The sequence below is a fragment of the Muscardinus avellanarius genome (assembly GCF_963383645.1).
Source record: "Muscardinus avellanarius genome assembly, chromosome: 17".
In the NCBI taxonomy this organism is placed as follows: domain Eukaryota; kingdom Metazoa; phylum Chordata; class Mammalia; order Rodentia; family Gliridae; genus Muscardinus; species Muscardinus avellanarius.
This window is the reverse complement of record NC_137803.1, coordinates 21,451,103-21,469,529: the sequence shown is the minus strand read 5'-3', so window position 1 is coordinate 21,469,529 and position 18,427 is coordinate 21,451,103. Positions and strand designations below refer to the sequence as shown.

Below are 18,427 nucleotides of genomic sequence, written 5' to 3'. Positions count from 1 at the left end.
TTTACTGTCAAACTAACCCTAGTCCTAAGCTGGAATAGTCAGGATAGCAAATAATGATCTTTAAAATATTAATTAAAAAGTCTCTTTACATTTCTGTATTTGCCCAATGCACTGAATGGTGACACAGTAGTCACACATTTAATTCTTAGGTTGAAGATAAAGGGAAAAGACAGCTGGTGTCATACTATAGTCAAAAGCATCCCAATGGATACTGTCAGGCCACATGAAGATAAAGTGAAAAACAACCCAAGCTCGGAGAAGTAACTGGCTAATAATTGTATAACTTCCTGTCCATGCAAACTAAAAGAATAGTTAACCCTCCAAAGACCTGAATTAAAATCACATTAAGTTTTTTACTAATAGGGAGGGGAAGGGATCGAGCTTTTGTGACACGTACTTTTTGTTTGACAATAATCTCATATATCATAATAAAAAAAGAAAACTCAAAACTATTTACCATACCAGAGAATTAAGAAGCAAATGCTGTGTTTACTTCAGTCTCAGAATTCTAGGTTACCAATACCTCCACCGACAGCCGCACAATCCAGTAAATATAATTACTAGGTTATTTTTTCATCTGTGAGTGAATTTAGGTGCAGCAGCAAATAAATTGTTCTTAGAATGACCAGAATTTGCTAATCAATTGGTCTTTAAACAAAACATTAATGTTTAAAGACTATACTGGGGATGATTTGGCAAAGAAAAGATGGGGATAAAATCTATTAAGTACTATCGAAGACAACTCACATTTCCAATGTGGAATGGTGTTACTAAAGATTATACTCTTAGCCTTATCTTTCTGGATTTTATTAAGCAAACTTTTTCACCCAATGACATACTTTCCAAAATTTCAATTAATAAAAACTCTGTGAGAAAAGATTTTTAAGTTACCAAAAAGCCAAAGGACAAGATGTTCAAGACTTTAGACATAAATGAGAAAGAAAACGACCATGGGAAGTGGCTTCCCCAGGTGGGCAAAGTTCAGAATAGAGTCTTCCCTGTCTTAAGGACCAGCAGTAGGGTGACTGTCCTGGGTGTGGTAGTAAAACAGAAGGGGAAAGCCTCACACAGAAAGCTGAATGGCCCAGAGAAAACCTAAATGGTGACCAGAGCCTAAAGGCACATGCAGGTACGCATCTTTTAGATTGGATGTGATACACTTACATGGCCCCTGTTGAATCTCTTGGGGACCAACAGTAAAGCAAGTTTAGAACTTCAAATCTTGAGACATCTATAGCAAGATGCTGATCCAATGTGGCTCCAAATATCTTCTGTTTTCCTGGCTCACCTGAAGAGGAAAAAAGACTACAGAGGATGTGGGAACTGAATTTCTTTGTGTAGTTTCTTTTAGAGCAACTGTCTGAAAGTTTGGGCCCAGTCCTTTATGAAGTCTGGAGATGAGACACTTGAAGGACTAGTGAAAAACAAAATCCAAATGAAAAGGTGGAGCGAGATATCTACATATGAGAGCAGGAGATGCCATGGTAGGCGAATCAGTGTTCCTAACGCTCAGGTGGGAGGAGGCAGAGAAAGGAGAGGGGAAATGCCCAGAGTTCTCCCTCTACCCCCTCACCCAGTCTTACTAAAACTTCTGAAGTGCCTACACTTTTGACCACAATCAGGGAGTGAATAAGCAACATTAGGTGGAAGGCTTGACATCTGCCAAGTCTTCCCTGGCTAGATGGCATTATTAAGCAGCAGGGAGGCCCTTCTCATACCATATTTTTTCTAAGAACAGATTCTGGTGGAATACAGCTTGAAGCAATACGGAAAGAGAAAAATAAATTGAATTTATACAAAAATGGAACTCACAAGTCAATATACCATACTGACAAAGTTTATCTAATTCTGTTTTTCTAAAGGGGTGGGACAGATTTTATAAAATAAGAAACCAGAATAACAAAAAAAATTTTTTGTTTCCAAATAATAGAAAATATTATTAGCTAAGTAACACACACTACATGTTTCACCCTTCTATGAAATATTATCGCTAAAAAGATAATCTTTAAAAACCTACAATTAGCAGAACCAAGTTTGATATCCATAACCACACCAAAAGCATAAAATTGTGTTTCATGATATTTAATAGGACTCATTTTTAACTTTTACAATTCTTTTAAGACATTTTATCTAAAGTTTGTATTACTAGTTATTCTCCAGCATTTGTGTAATAGCCTGACATAAATTTTTTTCAAGTATATTTCATTTTAACCAAAATTTACTTGAACTATGTCTGAGAAAAATATCAGAAATTTTCTGAACACCAAGAATGGAGAACAAATTAGATCCTTACCTGACGTGGCTGTTCGTTCATTCGCTGAGGGTCTGACTTCACTTTATTACTAGGGTGGTTTGTGACTTTGGTTACTGGTTGCTTGAAAATCGATGCCGTTTGTCTAATTGGTAATGTTGTATTCAAGTCTGGTTTACCCTGTGAAGATAAGTGTGTTTTTAATTAATTAATAGTATATATAAACATCATTAGGTGAGTCTTTTTTAATTTGGTATTTAGGAAACATTATTCCAACATTCTCCATCTATCTCAGCATATTAACTACTCCCAAAGTACACTTTAAGCACTTTTTATGTAAGAGAAACATAAATATGTCTAATAGCTTTTTGTATATTTTTTAAATGCAAGAAAGTATAGCCAGGTGTGGTGGCACAGGGCTGTAATCCCAGTACTTGGGAGGCTATGACAGGAGGATGACATGTTTGCAGCCAACCTCATTAACTTAGCAAGGCCCTCTGTAATTTAGTGAGACCCTGTTTCAAAATAAAAAATAAAATAAAATAGGGTTGGAGGTATAGCTCAGAGCCCCTGGGTTCAATCCCCAGTACCATATACACACCAAAATAAAAAAAAAATTATCTGCATAAATTTTGATTAGCAAGGTATTAAGGACTTTTAAATGAACAAATATGTTTGGGTTGCACAAAAAAAAAAAACAAAAAACTTTTTGGTGGTCCTGGGGGTTGAACCCTGGGGCATTCTACCTCTGAGTTACATCCCCAACTAACACTAACTTTCCTTCTACCTCCAGGCTACACTCCCAGACCTATTTTTATACTTTTTTTTTTTTTTTTTTGAAACAGGGTCTCTTAAGCCAGCAAGGCTGACTTCGAACCTGTGCGATCCTCCTGTCTCTGCCTCCCAAGCACAGGGATTACAAGCATGCGCCACCACGCCCGGCCTAGGACTCCATTTTTTAAAAATGTGTGGTCTAAGTTACCACACACTGCTGGCCTTGGACCTTCAATCCTCCTATTTCAGCCTCCCAAGTACTGAGATTACAGACTTGTGTCATCTACCTCCAGCAGGAAGGAGAACTTTAAGAACAAAAGTCAGAGCCGGGCATGGTGGTGCACCCTTGTAATCCCAGCATTCGGGAGGCTGAGACCTAGAGGATCACGGTTCCCAGACAGCCTCAGCTACTTAGTGAGGCCCTTTGCAACTCAGTGAGACCCAGTTTCAAAATAAAGAATAAAAAATAGGGCAGGAGGTGTAACTCGGAGGTCAAATGCCCCTGGGTTCCATCCCCAGACCTGCAAAAAAAAAAAAAGAACAAAAGTCAGTCGGGCATGGTGGCACATTGCTTGTAATCCTGGAATTTGGGAGGCTGAGACTGGAGGATTGTGGTTCAAAGACAGCATCAGCTACTTAGTGAGGCCCTAACTCAATGAGACCCTGTTTCAAAATAAAGAATAAAATATAGGGAGTACAGCTCACAGGTAGAATGTCCCTGGGTTCCATCCCCAGTACCGCAAAAAAAAAAAAAAAAAAAAAAGGACAAAAGTCATTGAAATAGCAATAATCATTTCTACATTCTAAAAATAGAAAAAACACTGGCATTAAATACACTAGGGCATTAAAACTCCACTTGCTCGGCAATAAAGAAGCCAGGCTTACGTGAAATCAAATAACCTTCCTTTATATATAAAAAATAAAATGATTGCTAATTTCAACAAATAGAGCTCAACTTATAAAAATGTGATAAAAATAAAGAGGTACAGCCAGACAGAGTGGCTCACACTTATATCCTAGTATGTGGAAGGCTGAGATAAGAGGATCACATGTCTGAGGCCAGCCTCAGCAACCTTGACAATTTAAGACACTATTTAAAAAAAAAAAAAAAAAAGTTTAAAGGGCTAGGAGTGTAGCTCAGTGGTAGAATGCCCCTGGATATATCCCCCAAGTACCAAAAATAAATAAATAAAAATAAGGAGATACAGCCTTAGTATACCTAATCTGAACATATGCATTTTTTTGTGCTTGCTCTTTTGTTTTGTTTTGGTGGTACTGGGGTTCCTGGAAACCCTTCTACCTCCAGGCTACACTCCCAGACCTATTTTTATACTTTTTACTTTGGAAACAGGGTCTTTTAAACCTACGCGATCCTCCTGTCTCCGCCTCCCAAGCGCGGGGATTACAAGCATGGGCCACCACACCTGGCTCATATGCAATGTTTTTGAGCACCAATGATACTACAGGTGGGAAACACCCCATCTGTCTGCTCGTGACAGGCTGCAGTCAAGACACCTACACGCTAAGATGCTGGATCAGATCCCCTCCGGCCAGGAGCATAGGAGCACATGAAATATAAATACACTTCATGTGTGGACTTGGCTCTCATCCCCAAGTGTTATCTCATCGTCTATGTGCATATACTCCTAAATCTGAAAAAGTACCGAATGCAAAACACGTCCGGCTCCAAGCATTTTGTCTAAGGATCAACCTGTGCTCCTTCTGTTTTCTATCACACTTAATGCTTTACAGAAGTGATTGAAAGTTGAAGCTTCAGAAAGCCACGTAACATGTTTATCAAGTTTTAATCAAACTAGTAAATAAAATGTAAGGTGTATTCTAGTGGAGACAAAATGTAGCACAGAATTGCTATTAAGTTCATTTCCAGTGCCCTAATGACACAAAGGAAGGGATGAAGTCCAATTCAATCATTGTGTGTTCCGTTATGGCAAAATAATATAAAAAGTTACATATATGTGAAAATAATATATACCTGCCATAATATATACCTGACACAACTTACAGGACATGTGACAAGCTTTCATCTCTACTACTGTCTCTACAGAGGAGTTTTAACGTCAACTTTCATTCTCCCAAACAGCGGTTTTCAAACATGAGCATCAGATGAGCCGGAAGGCCTGTTCCAACACTGCTGTCTGGGCCTCATGCCAGAGCCTCATTCCGGGGGCTGACGTGGGGCCATGAAGGACCCCGTCATGCTAAGGGCACTGATGCAGGAGCCACACTTACAGCAGCACCGCTCTCAAAGGCTGCCAAGTGGTGCGTGGCCCAAGTCTAACTGCGAGAAAGGTTGTTTACAGCACCTAAAAACCTGGGATGTTCACCAAGAAAAATCCAGAAATTCCAGCTTCTCTCAAACACTGAAAGATGGAAAGGGATAATCAACCTGTGCTCCTTCCTTTTTCTACCACACTTACTGTTTTACAGAAGTGATTTGATATTGACGTTTCAGAAAGCCACGTAACACATTTGTCAAGAAATGCTGGGCTTGGTTTGGCAGCAGCAGCTGTGACTGGTCGGCAACGCCTGCCCACTAGAAGGGCCAGGTTCTCCTTCTGCGTTACCCAACATTATTACCTGTCTGCCCCCTAAGCATGGAGTTTGTGAGCTCTGCTGAGAGAATACTACCATGCCCAGAAAGGTACGTGTCACAATCAACTAATCTTGAAATTATTACAATCACAGAGTTATTTGGCTCTACGATTAAATATGCCCTCACCTCTTCCCCTCTGCCAACGACACGCTCCCCCCTCTACATACTGGACATTCTTGTTACTCCTTTTCTTCAGTCATCTCCTCGTGTATGGACTTACCTTTAAGAGATATATTTTTCTCAGATGACTCTAATACTGTTATTTCTCTGGCATTTTTTTCTTTATGGATTTGCAAAAAATAACTCATAACTGCATATTGACTGGCAGACTGGAAAATATCCACCTAAGGATACCATCTCTTAAAAAGTACAAGACTTCTTAAAACTCCCCTGGTTAATTCTGTCTTGGACAGGTCTGGACATCTCTGACTGTTAAAGCATTGCAAGGTCCTAAATGAAGTCATCCAACTAATAGTCAATTTTCAATCCTAAGAAAACAACACATACATACACAGAAAACCGTTTCTCTCACTACTTAGATATAATCAAGTAATTATGTAGCACTAAACAATACCTTGTTTGGTGTGGGCGGTGGTATGGGAGATTGCCCCCTGAGGCATTGTAATCTACATCCCGGGCCTATTTTATTTTTTATTTTGAAAGAGGGTCCTACTGAGTTGTGGAGGGCCTCACTAAATTCCAGAGGCTGGCCTCAAACCTGTGATCCTCCTGTCTCAGCCTCTCAAGTACTGGGATTAAAAGCATGCACCACCACGCCTAGATTGTTTGGTTTTGAATGCGTTACTCCTTTAATAAAGAACAATATAGCCAGACCTGGTGGCACATGCTTGTAATCCCCACGCTTGGGAGGAGGAGACAAGAGGATGGCGCGGGTTCAAAGCCAGCCTCGCTGGCTTAAGAGACCCTGTTTCCAAATAAAAGTATAAAAAATAGGTGTCTGGGAGTGTAGCCCAGAGATAGAGGTTTCCAGGAACCTCAGTACCACCAAAAAAATTAATTAATTAAAAAGAAGAACAATATGCTCATACTAGAACAAGTGTGGCATAGTAGAAATAAAAGTATATTTCGACTGTTTGGGATTATCAGTGTTACGAAGCATCACTGGGGGCAGCAGGAACTAGACTTAAGCTGTTATGAATCATGAATTATAAATGCACAAAGACTGCAAGTATGAAATAAATAAAACTATTGATGGGTAAGGTCGATGTTTTTGCATTTAACTTGTGCTTCTGGTATATTAAAGAAAAGTTAAAGGAAAAAACTAACATATTTAAGGTTTACAATTAACCCTCATTGTCCAATGAGACAGTTTATCTGCCAGGGCTACAGTAAGAGGACTGTTCCGTGTGCTGCACTCTTCTCTTACTCAGATTTTTTTTTTTTTTTGCGGGTCTGGGGATGGAACTCAGGGGCATTCGACCTCTGAGCTACACCCCCTGCCTTATTTTTTATTCTTTATTTTGAAACCGGGTCTCACTGAGTTGCAGAGGGCCTCACTAAGTGGCCGAGGCTGTCCGCGAACCGCGATCCTCCAGGTCTCAGCCTCCCGAATGCTGGGATTACAAGCGTGCGCCACCACGCCCGGCAATCTTATTCAGATTTTTAGAATTATTTCTTCTTTTAACTGGCCTACAAGCTTGACAGAAATAATTTTTTAATTAACTTTGCATTCCAGAAAAATATCACGTACAGTTGAGTAATCTATAAAGCCAGATCAACTGGTTTTCCCAGAAGCTGTCAGGAAGGCTGTAAATTTTATTACCACTCTCCCCCGAGGACTGCCAAAGAGTCACTGTTCATTCCTGCCCGGTTCCATGTCTGAGTTTTTCTAAACAATTACCCATCTGCCATAAATTTAGGAGTTAAAAAGCAAACACTCTTGCATGGGACATGATTATAGCTGCTCTTGTGTTTGAAATGTTTCGATATTTAAAAAGTGAAGTTCTTTAGATTACAAAATTAAGCAAGCAAATGTGTACACTGTGATATTAGAGCTAAATGTTCCTAAACAGGTCAAATCTTATCAACACACAGGCTAAACCTTGAATCAAAATTTGATGAATCTCATAATCACGTGTACACTAGTCTGAACGTATTTACATATACAGATGTACACATATTGGGGGACACTGGAGACTGAAACCAGAGACATTCTATCTCCCAGCTACACCTTCCAGCCCTATATTTTATTTTTTTTTATTTTGAAATGATGTCTCCCTAAGCTGCAGAGACTTGCTAAGTTGCTGGGGCTGGTCTCAACTCTGCGATCTTTCAGTCTCAGCCTCCCAAGTACTGGGATTAAGGTATGGGCCGCTGTAAACTGCTTTAAATTTTTGAAGGTCTATTCTAACCCTAGATGCTAAGAGGAAAATAAAATACGTTTTTAAGCCTTGTCTTCTCTTCCCAATAAATATGTGAGGTGGCTTCTTGTATAATTACAAAGGACAAACATACAATAAAAAATTTAAAACAGAAAATCAAAAACAGCCGGGCGTGGTGGCGCACGCTTGTAATCCCCGCGCTTGGGAGGCAGAGACAGGAGGATCGCGCAGGTTTGAAGCCAGCCGTGCTGGCTTAAGAGAACCTGTTTCCAAATAAAAAGTATAAACATAGGTCTGGAACCCCAGTACCACCAAAAAAGAAGAAGAAGGAGGAGGAGGAGGAGGAGGAGGAGGAGGAGGAGGAGGAGGAGGAGGAGGAGGAGGAGGGAGGAAGGGAGGGAGGGAGGGAGGCGAAGAGAAAAAGAAAAGGAAAATCAAAAACAAAAAAATTAAAAGTTTCCTTTTGAAAAGGTGCATAAGCACAGTAGAGCTGAGTACCAAATGTGTACCTGAATCTTCCAGGGCCGTGGGTGAAAGGAGAAACATTAAATTATAGCGCTAGCATGGTCAGAAAGGAGGAGGCACAACAATCAATGAAGAAAACAAAAAGTGTCCTGAAATTAATGAAAACACTCAGTATCACGACAAGCATTAAACAGACTTCAAATGCTGGTTTCTTTTCCCTTTTTCAGTGACCCTCCATAAAAGCCAAGAACATAAGACTTCAAAGACAGTTCAGTGAAGGTGATTCTGAAAGAGACCAACTCAATGTGTCTCTTTATTGTGTAACTTTCAAACAATCCAACGAGATTACAGCATTTATAAAAAGCTATGAAAAGAGCATGTATCAGTGGTTGTGGAATTTTTTTTTTTTGCCCCCTAAGAAATTTGAAATATATACATATACCTCAGCCACATTTTAAAGTGGACACCAGAAATATTTCAGGTTTTATTTAATATAGTTACAAAGGATGCATTTATTACCACAATTATTTTAAACACTAATATTTCAACAAAAAATTTCTATATCATTAACAGTGTGGTAGCACATGCCTGTAATTCTAGTACTTGAAAGGCTGTGACAAAAGGATCCTAAGTTCAAGGACAGCCTCAGCAAGTAGTGAGACCTCAGCAACTTAATGAGTAGCGAGACCTTGTTTCAAAAATAAAAAGTAAAATAGAGCCTTGTGTGGTGGCGCATGCTTGTAATCCCAGTGCTTGGGAGGCTGAGGCAGGAGGTTCGAAGCCAGCCTTAGCCCTATTTTTTTTTTTATTCTTTATTTTGAAACAGGGCCTCACTTAGTTGCAGAGAACCTCACTAAGTAGCTGAGGCTGTCTGCAAACCATGATCTTCCTCTGTCTCAGCCTTCCAAATGCTGGGATTACAAGCATGCACCACCATGCCCGCTCCATAAAGCTCTTAGTGATAAAATTTCTTCTAGCTGGTTATATACAAACCACCAAAATTGAAAATATTACAAATCATTAAACATAAAAATGCCTCTTATTAGTAATATACATATATTACGACTTTTTTTTTTTTTTTTTGAGACAGTCTATGTTGCCCAGGCTGGCCTTAGACTTACTGGCCTCCAAACCCTCCTGGTTCGACCTCCAGAGTGGGCCATAAACCTTGTTCACAGAAATGACTCCGAGTTCATTTTATGCCTCTGAGATCTCTGAACTCCTCTTAAGTTACATGTTTAAATCACACAATGAACTATTGCACAATGAACCCTCACAAAGCAAACCATCAAAAAATTTTAAGAATGAGTCCACATTTATCTAAAGTCCTCTAAATTTTTTTTTGAAGGCAAAGAATTGTACTTGGGGACAAACTTGACTATTACCAAGTTATTCGTATCTCAATCAGTTTTTCAAACTATACCTTTACTCAAAATCAAGGATTTTGAACCATAGTCATACCACAGAAATATGAGAAATGCGCTTGTTTGTAAAGTGGTACATTGATTTAAAAAACTGGGAGAAAATAGTATGTGCCTTTATTATGGGTACATTCACAGATCAATTGAAGGAAGAGTATATTGTATAGGGAACCTCAGAGCTTTATTGAAAAAGATTCCTGTGAAAACTATCCATGTCAAACTTTCACATGAAATAATCTGAAAACGGAGGCTTAGACTATATATTCTAAGTACTGCTTTATTCATCCTAGCTTTGAAAAAAAAGACAGTTAAACAATATATATATAAATATACTATATATATACATATATATATATATATGTATCCTATTACCCAAGCTTAAAGAACTTGTCTTATTTTTTAAATTGATACAAACGTTATACTTTAAAAATTAGTCTTGCTTGTTTTTTTCTTATGGGCTTTTTAGCCTTGTTTGTTTTAAAGTTATAATTTTGCTTTACCTACCTACGGTTTCAAATAAAAGAGATATTTTCAAGTATTCAAGTTTGGGGGTATTTTTTCTTCTTCTCGGTACTGGGGATTGGAACCACAGGCATTCTACCCCTCAGCTACATCCCCAGCCCTACTTTATTTTGAAACAGGGTTTCATTAAGTTGTTGAGGGCTCTCCAAGATGCTGAGGATAGCCTTGAACCTGTGATCGTCCTGTCTCAGCCTTCCAAGTACTGAAATTACAGGCAGGTGCCAACATGCCTGGCTTTGAGCATAATTTTAATTCTGTGGTTTTGTACATATGATCCAAAAGATACTCGTGCCCCAGTTTGAGAAGCAAAGACATCATATCTCTAAGGTCATTTTTCTAATGTGTAAATGAGGGCAACATCTGTTACATAAGACTATTATAAAGATAAACTGAGCGGGGCATGGTGGCACACACTTGTAATCCCAGGATTTGGAAGATGGAAACAAGAGGACTACGGACAGCCTCAGCTACTAAGTGAGGCCCTTCACAACTCAGTGAGCCCTTGTTTCAAAATAAAGACTAAAAAATAGGGCTAGGGGTACAGCTCGAAGGTAGAATGCCCCTGGGTTCCATCCCCAGTACTGCAAAAAAAATAAAATAAAATAAAAAGAGGTAATGCCTATATGATGCTACTGCTGCAGTTTCCTTCACTCAGTCGCTCAGCCAGTACTAAGTGCCTCCTATGTGTCAGGCACTGACTGGATACTGAAAAACAGACATGAATAAGAAACAAAATCCCGCCCTCAGAGCTTACAAATTCTGGGGGTAAAGAGAAGATAACAATTAGCAAAATCGGACTCTAGTTATGCTAGCTATATATATATATATATATATATATATCAAATTAACATGATATTGAGCATGCTACTGAAATTTAGAAACTTAACATTCTCAACAAGAACCCAAGGCACAAAAAATTAAAAGGAGGGTCTGCCAGGCATGGTGGCGCACGCTTGTAATCCCCGCGCTTGGGAGGCTGAGACAGGAGGATCGCACGGGTTCGAAGCCAGCCTCAGCTACTTAGTGAGGCTCTCCGCAACTTAGTGAGACCCTGTTTCCAAATAAAATATAAAAAAAAGGTATGGGAGTATAGCCCAGAGGTAGAAAGCCTCTGTGTTCCACCCCCAGTACCACCAAAAAAAATAAAAAAATAAAAATAAAAGGATCAGTTTCACAGGATTGCATGAAACTGAAAAGCTTCTGTACAGCAAAGGAAACTATCAAGAACCTCAACCAAGAGCTGACAGAGTGGGAGAAAATTTTTGCCAACTTTTTCTCTGATTAACTAATATCTAGAATATACAGAGAATCCAAGAAACTTGCCATTAAGAAAACAACTCAATCAAAAATGGGCAAGTGAACTAAACAGACACTTCACAAAAGAAGAAATTCAAATGGCCAATAAATCTATGAAAATAGTTCAACATCATTAGCAATCAGAAAGATGCAAACCAAAACTACCCTGAGACTTCACCTAACTCCAACTAGAATGGCAATCATTCAAAACACAAACAACAATAAATGCTGGTGAGGATGCAGAGAAGTGGGAACTCTAGTACATTGTTGGTGGGATTGCATATTAGTGCAACCACTTTGGAAAACATTATGGAGGATCCTCAGAAGAATGGGAACAAACCTACCATCTGATCCAGCAATACCACCTCTGGGTATCTACCCAAAAGAATAGAAACCAAACTACCAAACTAATGCATGTGTATCTATGTTCATAGCTGCACAATTTACCATAGCCAAATTATGGAACCAAGATGTCCATCAACAGATGAATGGATTACAAAACTACAGGCTAGGTACACAATGGCATTTTACTCAGCCATAAAGAGGAACAAAATTATGTCATTTGAGAGGAAATGAATGGAACTAGAGAACATTATGGCTAAATGAGATCAGTCACAAAAAGTAAAAAAAAAAAAAAAAAAAAAAAAAAATCGGATGCTTTCCCTAATATGCAGAAGCTAGGGAGAAAAAGGATCAGAGAAGGGATGTTTTATGAAGGAGAAACCAGAGATGTGCAAATAAGGATGGGGGAGAGAGGGAAATTCCCTAACATACATCATGTACATGCATAGACATATCAATTACCAAGCCAAACATGAGAAGGGAGGAGAGAAATGGGGAGGGAACTGGGGAAGATCTAAGTGAGTGATGTGAGCATGTATGCCTCTACCATCTTGAACTCCATTAAGATGTATGACCACAATGCACCAATAAAAACAATAAATAAAAGAACTTACCTATTAAGGTTTCTCAAAAGGAAAGCCATTCCCAGGCTCACAGAAATGCAACCCTGTGTGATACCTTTAGTCAAATCATGATTATCCTCTAAAAGCAATTTCAAATTTGCTCCAGAATATGTACAGCAGCCAACAGTGAATGCCTTTCCCCAAAATCATGTCAACTAGGCAGAGCGCCTAACAATCCTTCATAGCTTTTTAAACTGAGAAACAATTCACATGCTATAAAAACTTAGCAATTTTAAAAGGACAACTCAGCAGTTTTCAGTAATACTCACAGGGTTGTATAGCCTTCACTAGTTTTTGCAATAAGACAAGTGTATCTGGTACCTATTATTTTATGCAAAAAAATCAACTTATTCTAATATTCTAAGTGAGAAATAAGATTTTAAGGAGGCAGTGGTATCAATTTTTTAAAAAAATAGAATGGGTAGACTACACTTTGGGCTCATTTTAAAAGGCCTATACAAGCCGCAAGTGGTGGCACACACTTGTAATCCCAGCATTCGGGAGGCTGAGACAGAAGGATCGTGGTTCACAGACAGCCCTTCAGCTTCTACTTAATGAGGCCCTTTTGCAACTCAGTGAGATCCTGTTTCAAAATAAAGACTAAAAAATAGGGCTGGGGGTGTCGCTTGGAGGTAGAATGCCCCTGGGTTCCATCCCCAGTACCCCCAAAAAAATTAATAAATAAAATAAAATAAAGTACAATAAAAAGCTTATTCATGTAGTTTTTAAAAAGTGTAGAGGATTGAAACGCACTGCTGAAAACAAGTTTTGAGGAGTTCTGCTTGAAAAAATAATTTCTTGGAGATTCAGCTAAAATAAGGTTAAGAAACTTCTAACAAAAGATGCCAACACATTTCAACTAGTTACCAAGAGTAGCCCTGCTCAAAGGAATGTAGCTATTGTATGGAATTACATCTTTTACATCTTGAAGCAGCTAAGTACACATCCTTGGGAAAACTATGGAAATAATCACACAAATGGCTTTCAGTAGTATGGCTTCTCTTGGACTTGGGGGTCTACAAAGATTAACTCTTTGGGACCTAAAAAGCTTAGTGTACTAGACCCTGAACCAGAAACCTGAGCAGCCCAAATTAATCTTGTCAAAGCCTTAGCCTGGCAGCCATGTCTGCAAATCTGCCTCCAATATTAAAATGATAACCAAACCTAGGCCTCTCAGGAAGTTCTATCACACTGGGATACATTTGCAGCCACCACTAGCATTATGATAAACCAAATATCGTATGGAAAAATTTATTCTCATCAGCAAGCCTACTTTATAACATGGTTAAAGATCTTCTGTTCATTTTTTGGTGGTACCGGGGGTGGAACCCAGAGGCTTTCTACCTCCGGGCTATACTCCCAGACCTATTTTATACTTCATTTGGAAACAGGGTCTCACAAAGTTGCTGAGAGCCTCACTAAGTAGCTGAGGCTGGCTTCGAACCTGTGTGATCCTCCTGTCTCAGCCTCCCAAGCACGGGGAATTATAAGCGTGTGCCACCATGCCCGGCTTACTAGTAATTTTTATCCATTCATTATCGAAAGATATAATTTAACTTAACAAAAAGATGGAATTGTGCTGTTAACTAATAACCTATTTATTTATTAAAGATTAGCCAAAGATAAATATCCTTTATTTTACTCATCTATTAAAGGCATTTCTGGATATAAGAGAAAATTAGAAGTTCATTGGTCAAGAGAAAATTAATTCCAGTATCCTCTGCTACATCATACCCTTTAAAAACACCATGGAAGTCACCATAATCCCTCTTGGACAAGACCAATGGCCTCCTACGGGCCTCCCACTTCCGCCTTCTACACCTCTCTAATATCTTCATTGCCTCACTCTGCAAACCTGTCAAACAATAATCTACACCGTTCCTGTGCTGGCTTCCCCAAGCCCTGTGATTAGGTTTGTCAACTTCGTTACCCTCCCTTGGTACTACTCTTCCACTCACTAAACGCCAGCACCCTGGCCTTCTTCCTGCCTTCATATACTGGGTGCCTCCTTCCCTAGGGACTCTGCGCTGGCCACTCCCTCCTTTGGTGACTGCATAGCTGACACTTTTTCATCCGGAACTCAGCTTAAAAATTACCCTCTGAGAACCTCTTCATCACTTTTTTTTTGGTGACACTGGGGTTCCCGGAAGCCCTTCTACCTCCGGGATACACTCCCAGACCTATTTTTTGTATTTTTATTTGGAAACAGGGTCTCCTAAGCCAGCACGCGCGGCTGGCTTCGAACCTTCGCGGTCCTCCTGTCTCCGCCTCCCAAGCGCGGGGATTACAAGTGTGCGCCACCACGCCCGGCTCTTCATCACTCTTAATTCACTGCTATGTGGTATTTTTAAATGGGTATTAAGTTTCTTATCTCATTGTAATGTCATCCCCCTGATAGAAACTTCCTCCAGTATAATCCCAGAATCTAGAATGCCTGAGCATGTCGAATATGCTTTTTAACAATTTCTGTGGAATAAGCACACAGGAGATGCTACTGAACGTTAGGCCCTGCATTGTGTGACCCTCCCCGACTGGTCTCGTTTTCTGTCTTAAAGTTGCAGGTGCTAAATAAAGAGAAATATAATGAAATGTGGTCTACAATAGCCAACTCAAAATGATGAAGGCAAGAATAGAGGCATCTTTATCATCTGCCTCAAGCTTATTAATGTAAGAAAAATAACCCCTAGACTTGTTCCATCTATTACTAATTAACATTTAAAGTCATGCTTATAAACAGAGCATGGTGGCATGTGCCTATAATCCCAGTACTTGGGAGGCTGAGACAGGAGGATAACAGGTTTGAGGCTAACTTCAGCAACTTAGTAAGACCCTGTTTTACTATAAATTTTTTAAAAAGGGCGGGGTGGGAGGGGGTGGTAGGACTGGAGGTGTAGCTCGGAGGTAGAATGCCCCTGGGTTAAATCCCATTGCCGAAAAGAAAAAGTCTAATGCTTTCAGATAAACACAGCGCATTTCTATAAGTCATAACAGCCATCCCTACGCAAGTGTCCCGTGGGAAAACGATCCAGTCTACAGCGGATACTCTGGCAGTCACTGTCAAACATGGTGCTGCTTTATCATGAACTCAAGGGAAATAAGGAGTACAAAGAATCTAACATGAGACTAAAACATCAAAGCAAATTATGTGCATCGCTAGGAAGAGGCATAGCATGTTTCTCTTCTTAGAATTAGGGTTCAGGAAAAATGTCTCTCAATTATAAATCTGAAAGCTTAGACCACCTCACAGTATTAACAAGTCATAGTAATGTTGTCTGTATAGTTAAGAAAATAGCCTAGAAACCAGTACAGTGGTGCTATACGGAAGAGACGGCTATCGAAACGAACACCTTGGGGCCAAGTACAAAGTGTAAGTCAATCAATAAGAAAACAAAGAGTAAATTATAAAGATGGGACGGGTTATCCCTTAGAGGAGTTGTATATAAAGTGTACCTGGTAGGGATAATACTAATATGTAAATAAATAGAACTAAACTTGTATACCAATAAACCTTAGAGAAAAGCAAACTTGCCCCAAATCGTCAACTAGTCTCCTTTAGAAGTTAGTAGAGGAGCCGGGCGTGGTTTGGGAAGAGGATCGTGGTTCACAGACAGCCTCAGCTACTTAGTGAGACCTTGTTTCAAAATAAAAATAATAAAAAATAGGGCTGGGTGTGTAGCTCAGAGGTAGAATGTGCCTGGGTTCCATCTCTAGTACCACCAAAAAATAATAATAAATATATAAGAAATTAGCAGAGGAGTTAGCAGAGGGCCTCTGCTGAGCCGCCCTGTTACGGATCATCACATCTAGGGCTGAGAATTAGGGTCAAGAACAAAGCAGCCGGGCGTGGTGGCGCACGCTTGTAATCCCGGCGCTTGGGAGGTGGAGACAGGAGGATCGCGCAGGTTCAAAGCCAGCCGCGCTGGCGTAAGAGACCCTGTTTCGAAAATATAAAATAGGTCTGGGAGTGTAGCCCGGAGGAAGAAGGGCTTCCAGGAACCCCAGTACCACCAAAAAAAAAAAAAAGAAAGAACAAAGCAAAGCCAGTGCTTATGCAGCTCAAGAGTTCCAGACAGGTCCAGACTGCACAAGAAAATCTATATACACTGCTCTCCAGATTACCAAAACAAATCCCACCACACCTCACATCCATCTACCCAGGTAAAAGCCAAATGGCCTCATTTCTCAGAGAGATCCTACATTATTACCCAACACTTGTCCCTAATATTCCATACATCTACCTCGTGCCTTAATGCTCTCTTATTTCTCTTTCTCCTCTCTGCAGGGGACCAAAGCGAGGCCTACTGCATGCTAGGCCAGTGCTCCACCACCAAGCTACACCCCCAGCCCGCCCTCTCTCTTGATCCCTTACAACCACATAGAGGCAGGAAATTAAACAGATTTCCTCCGTTACCCCCATTACGACATTCAAATCATATCGCCGAATTTATTTATTTATTGATTGATTTTGTGGTACTGGGGATAGAACCCAGGGGGCATTCAACCTCCGAGCTACACCCCAGCCCTATTTTTTAGTCTTTTTTTTTGGAAACAGGGTCTCACTGAGTTGCTAAGGATCCTCCAGTTTCCGCCTCCCAAATGCTGGGATTACAAGCGTGCACCACCCAGCCTCTTTTTTATCCTCTTACTGGGGCATTGTAATTATACCTCACAGTGAGGCTCCCCTCTGCATCCCACCGCATGCACCTCTCCTCATACATGTTAGTAAGACTGTAACTGATACATCTATTCATGGACTTAACATTATTTGAACTGTTTTTCTCCAGCAAGTCTCATTTCCCCTCCCCCTCTCCCCCAATCCCCTTCCATTCTTCTACTGGTCTCTAGGCTTATTTATCTCAATCCCAATTTTCCTATGATCCCTCTCGTTTCCACATAAGAGAGAAATCGTGCGGTCTCCACCTTTGCTTCTTCAAAATCACCAGATCCTTTAAAGCCAAGTCACCCTCTAGCCTCCTCCCAGCTGTCCCCTTGACTCATCAGACCTTAGTTTCTGTGCAGGTGATTTCTGTGAGTCATTCCCTCAATCCCATCCCATTTTGTTCTGAGACCTCAATACTGATGTGGATAACTCAGCCAGCACCAGAGTCCTTTGATCCATTCCCTCCCCAACCACACTCTCCTCATCTTAACAGGTTGTCAACACTAGTTACTGTACCAATCTCCACTAACACTTCTTCAACCCCACGCTTGAGATACTAATGACTTTCCAGCTCAGAACGCTCAATTCTTGTCCAGTGTACCCAACTGCATACATGACACCTCCATTTGAATAGGAGGCACCTCAAATCTGCACCTTATGATTTTTACCCACTCGTATAGTCTTTCCCAAAGATGATTTCTGAAAATGGTACCCCAATGCTCGCACTCAATCTGAAAACCAAAGGCTTACCTTTGAATCTTCTGTTACCCTACACACTCAATTCCTTTGCATATCCTATTAATTCTGTTTTGAGAGATGTGGAATCCGTACAATTCTATCTTCATAGGCACCACATGTCTAGGCCATCGTCATTCCTCACCGGACAACAGGTACTTCCTCTTCACTTCTGCTCTGTCCATTTCATCAAATTAACAGAATCCTGTACTCAACACTGACCCACACTTACCACGAATGTCAATAATCGCTTGGAAGACTTTCTCGGGGCCTACCAATGCCTAACTTAGCACCTGTGATGCACTCACACCCCTTCTCTGCCCCCAACTACAGGTACAGAAACCAGAAGACCCTCATTCAGCAAGGCCTTGCTGTACACCCA

General features: G+C 40.2%; 1 protein-coding gene across 1 annotated transcript in view; it reads right to left on the bottom strand.

Annotated features, from left to right (window-relative positions):
* Positions 1-18,427, bottom strand: part of MBD2 (methyl-CpG binding domain protein 2) — a gene marked incomplete at its 5' end in the record, with an annotated part of 85,144 nt that overhangs the window by 35,914 nt on the left and 30,803 nt on the right. The window contains one exon of the mRNA XM_080714752.1: positions 2,294-2,431. Within this exon, the coding sequence (XP_080570878.1) occupies positions 2,294-2,431 (138 nt within the window). The remainder of the gene's footprint in view (positions 1-2,293; positions 2,432-18,427) is intronic.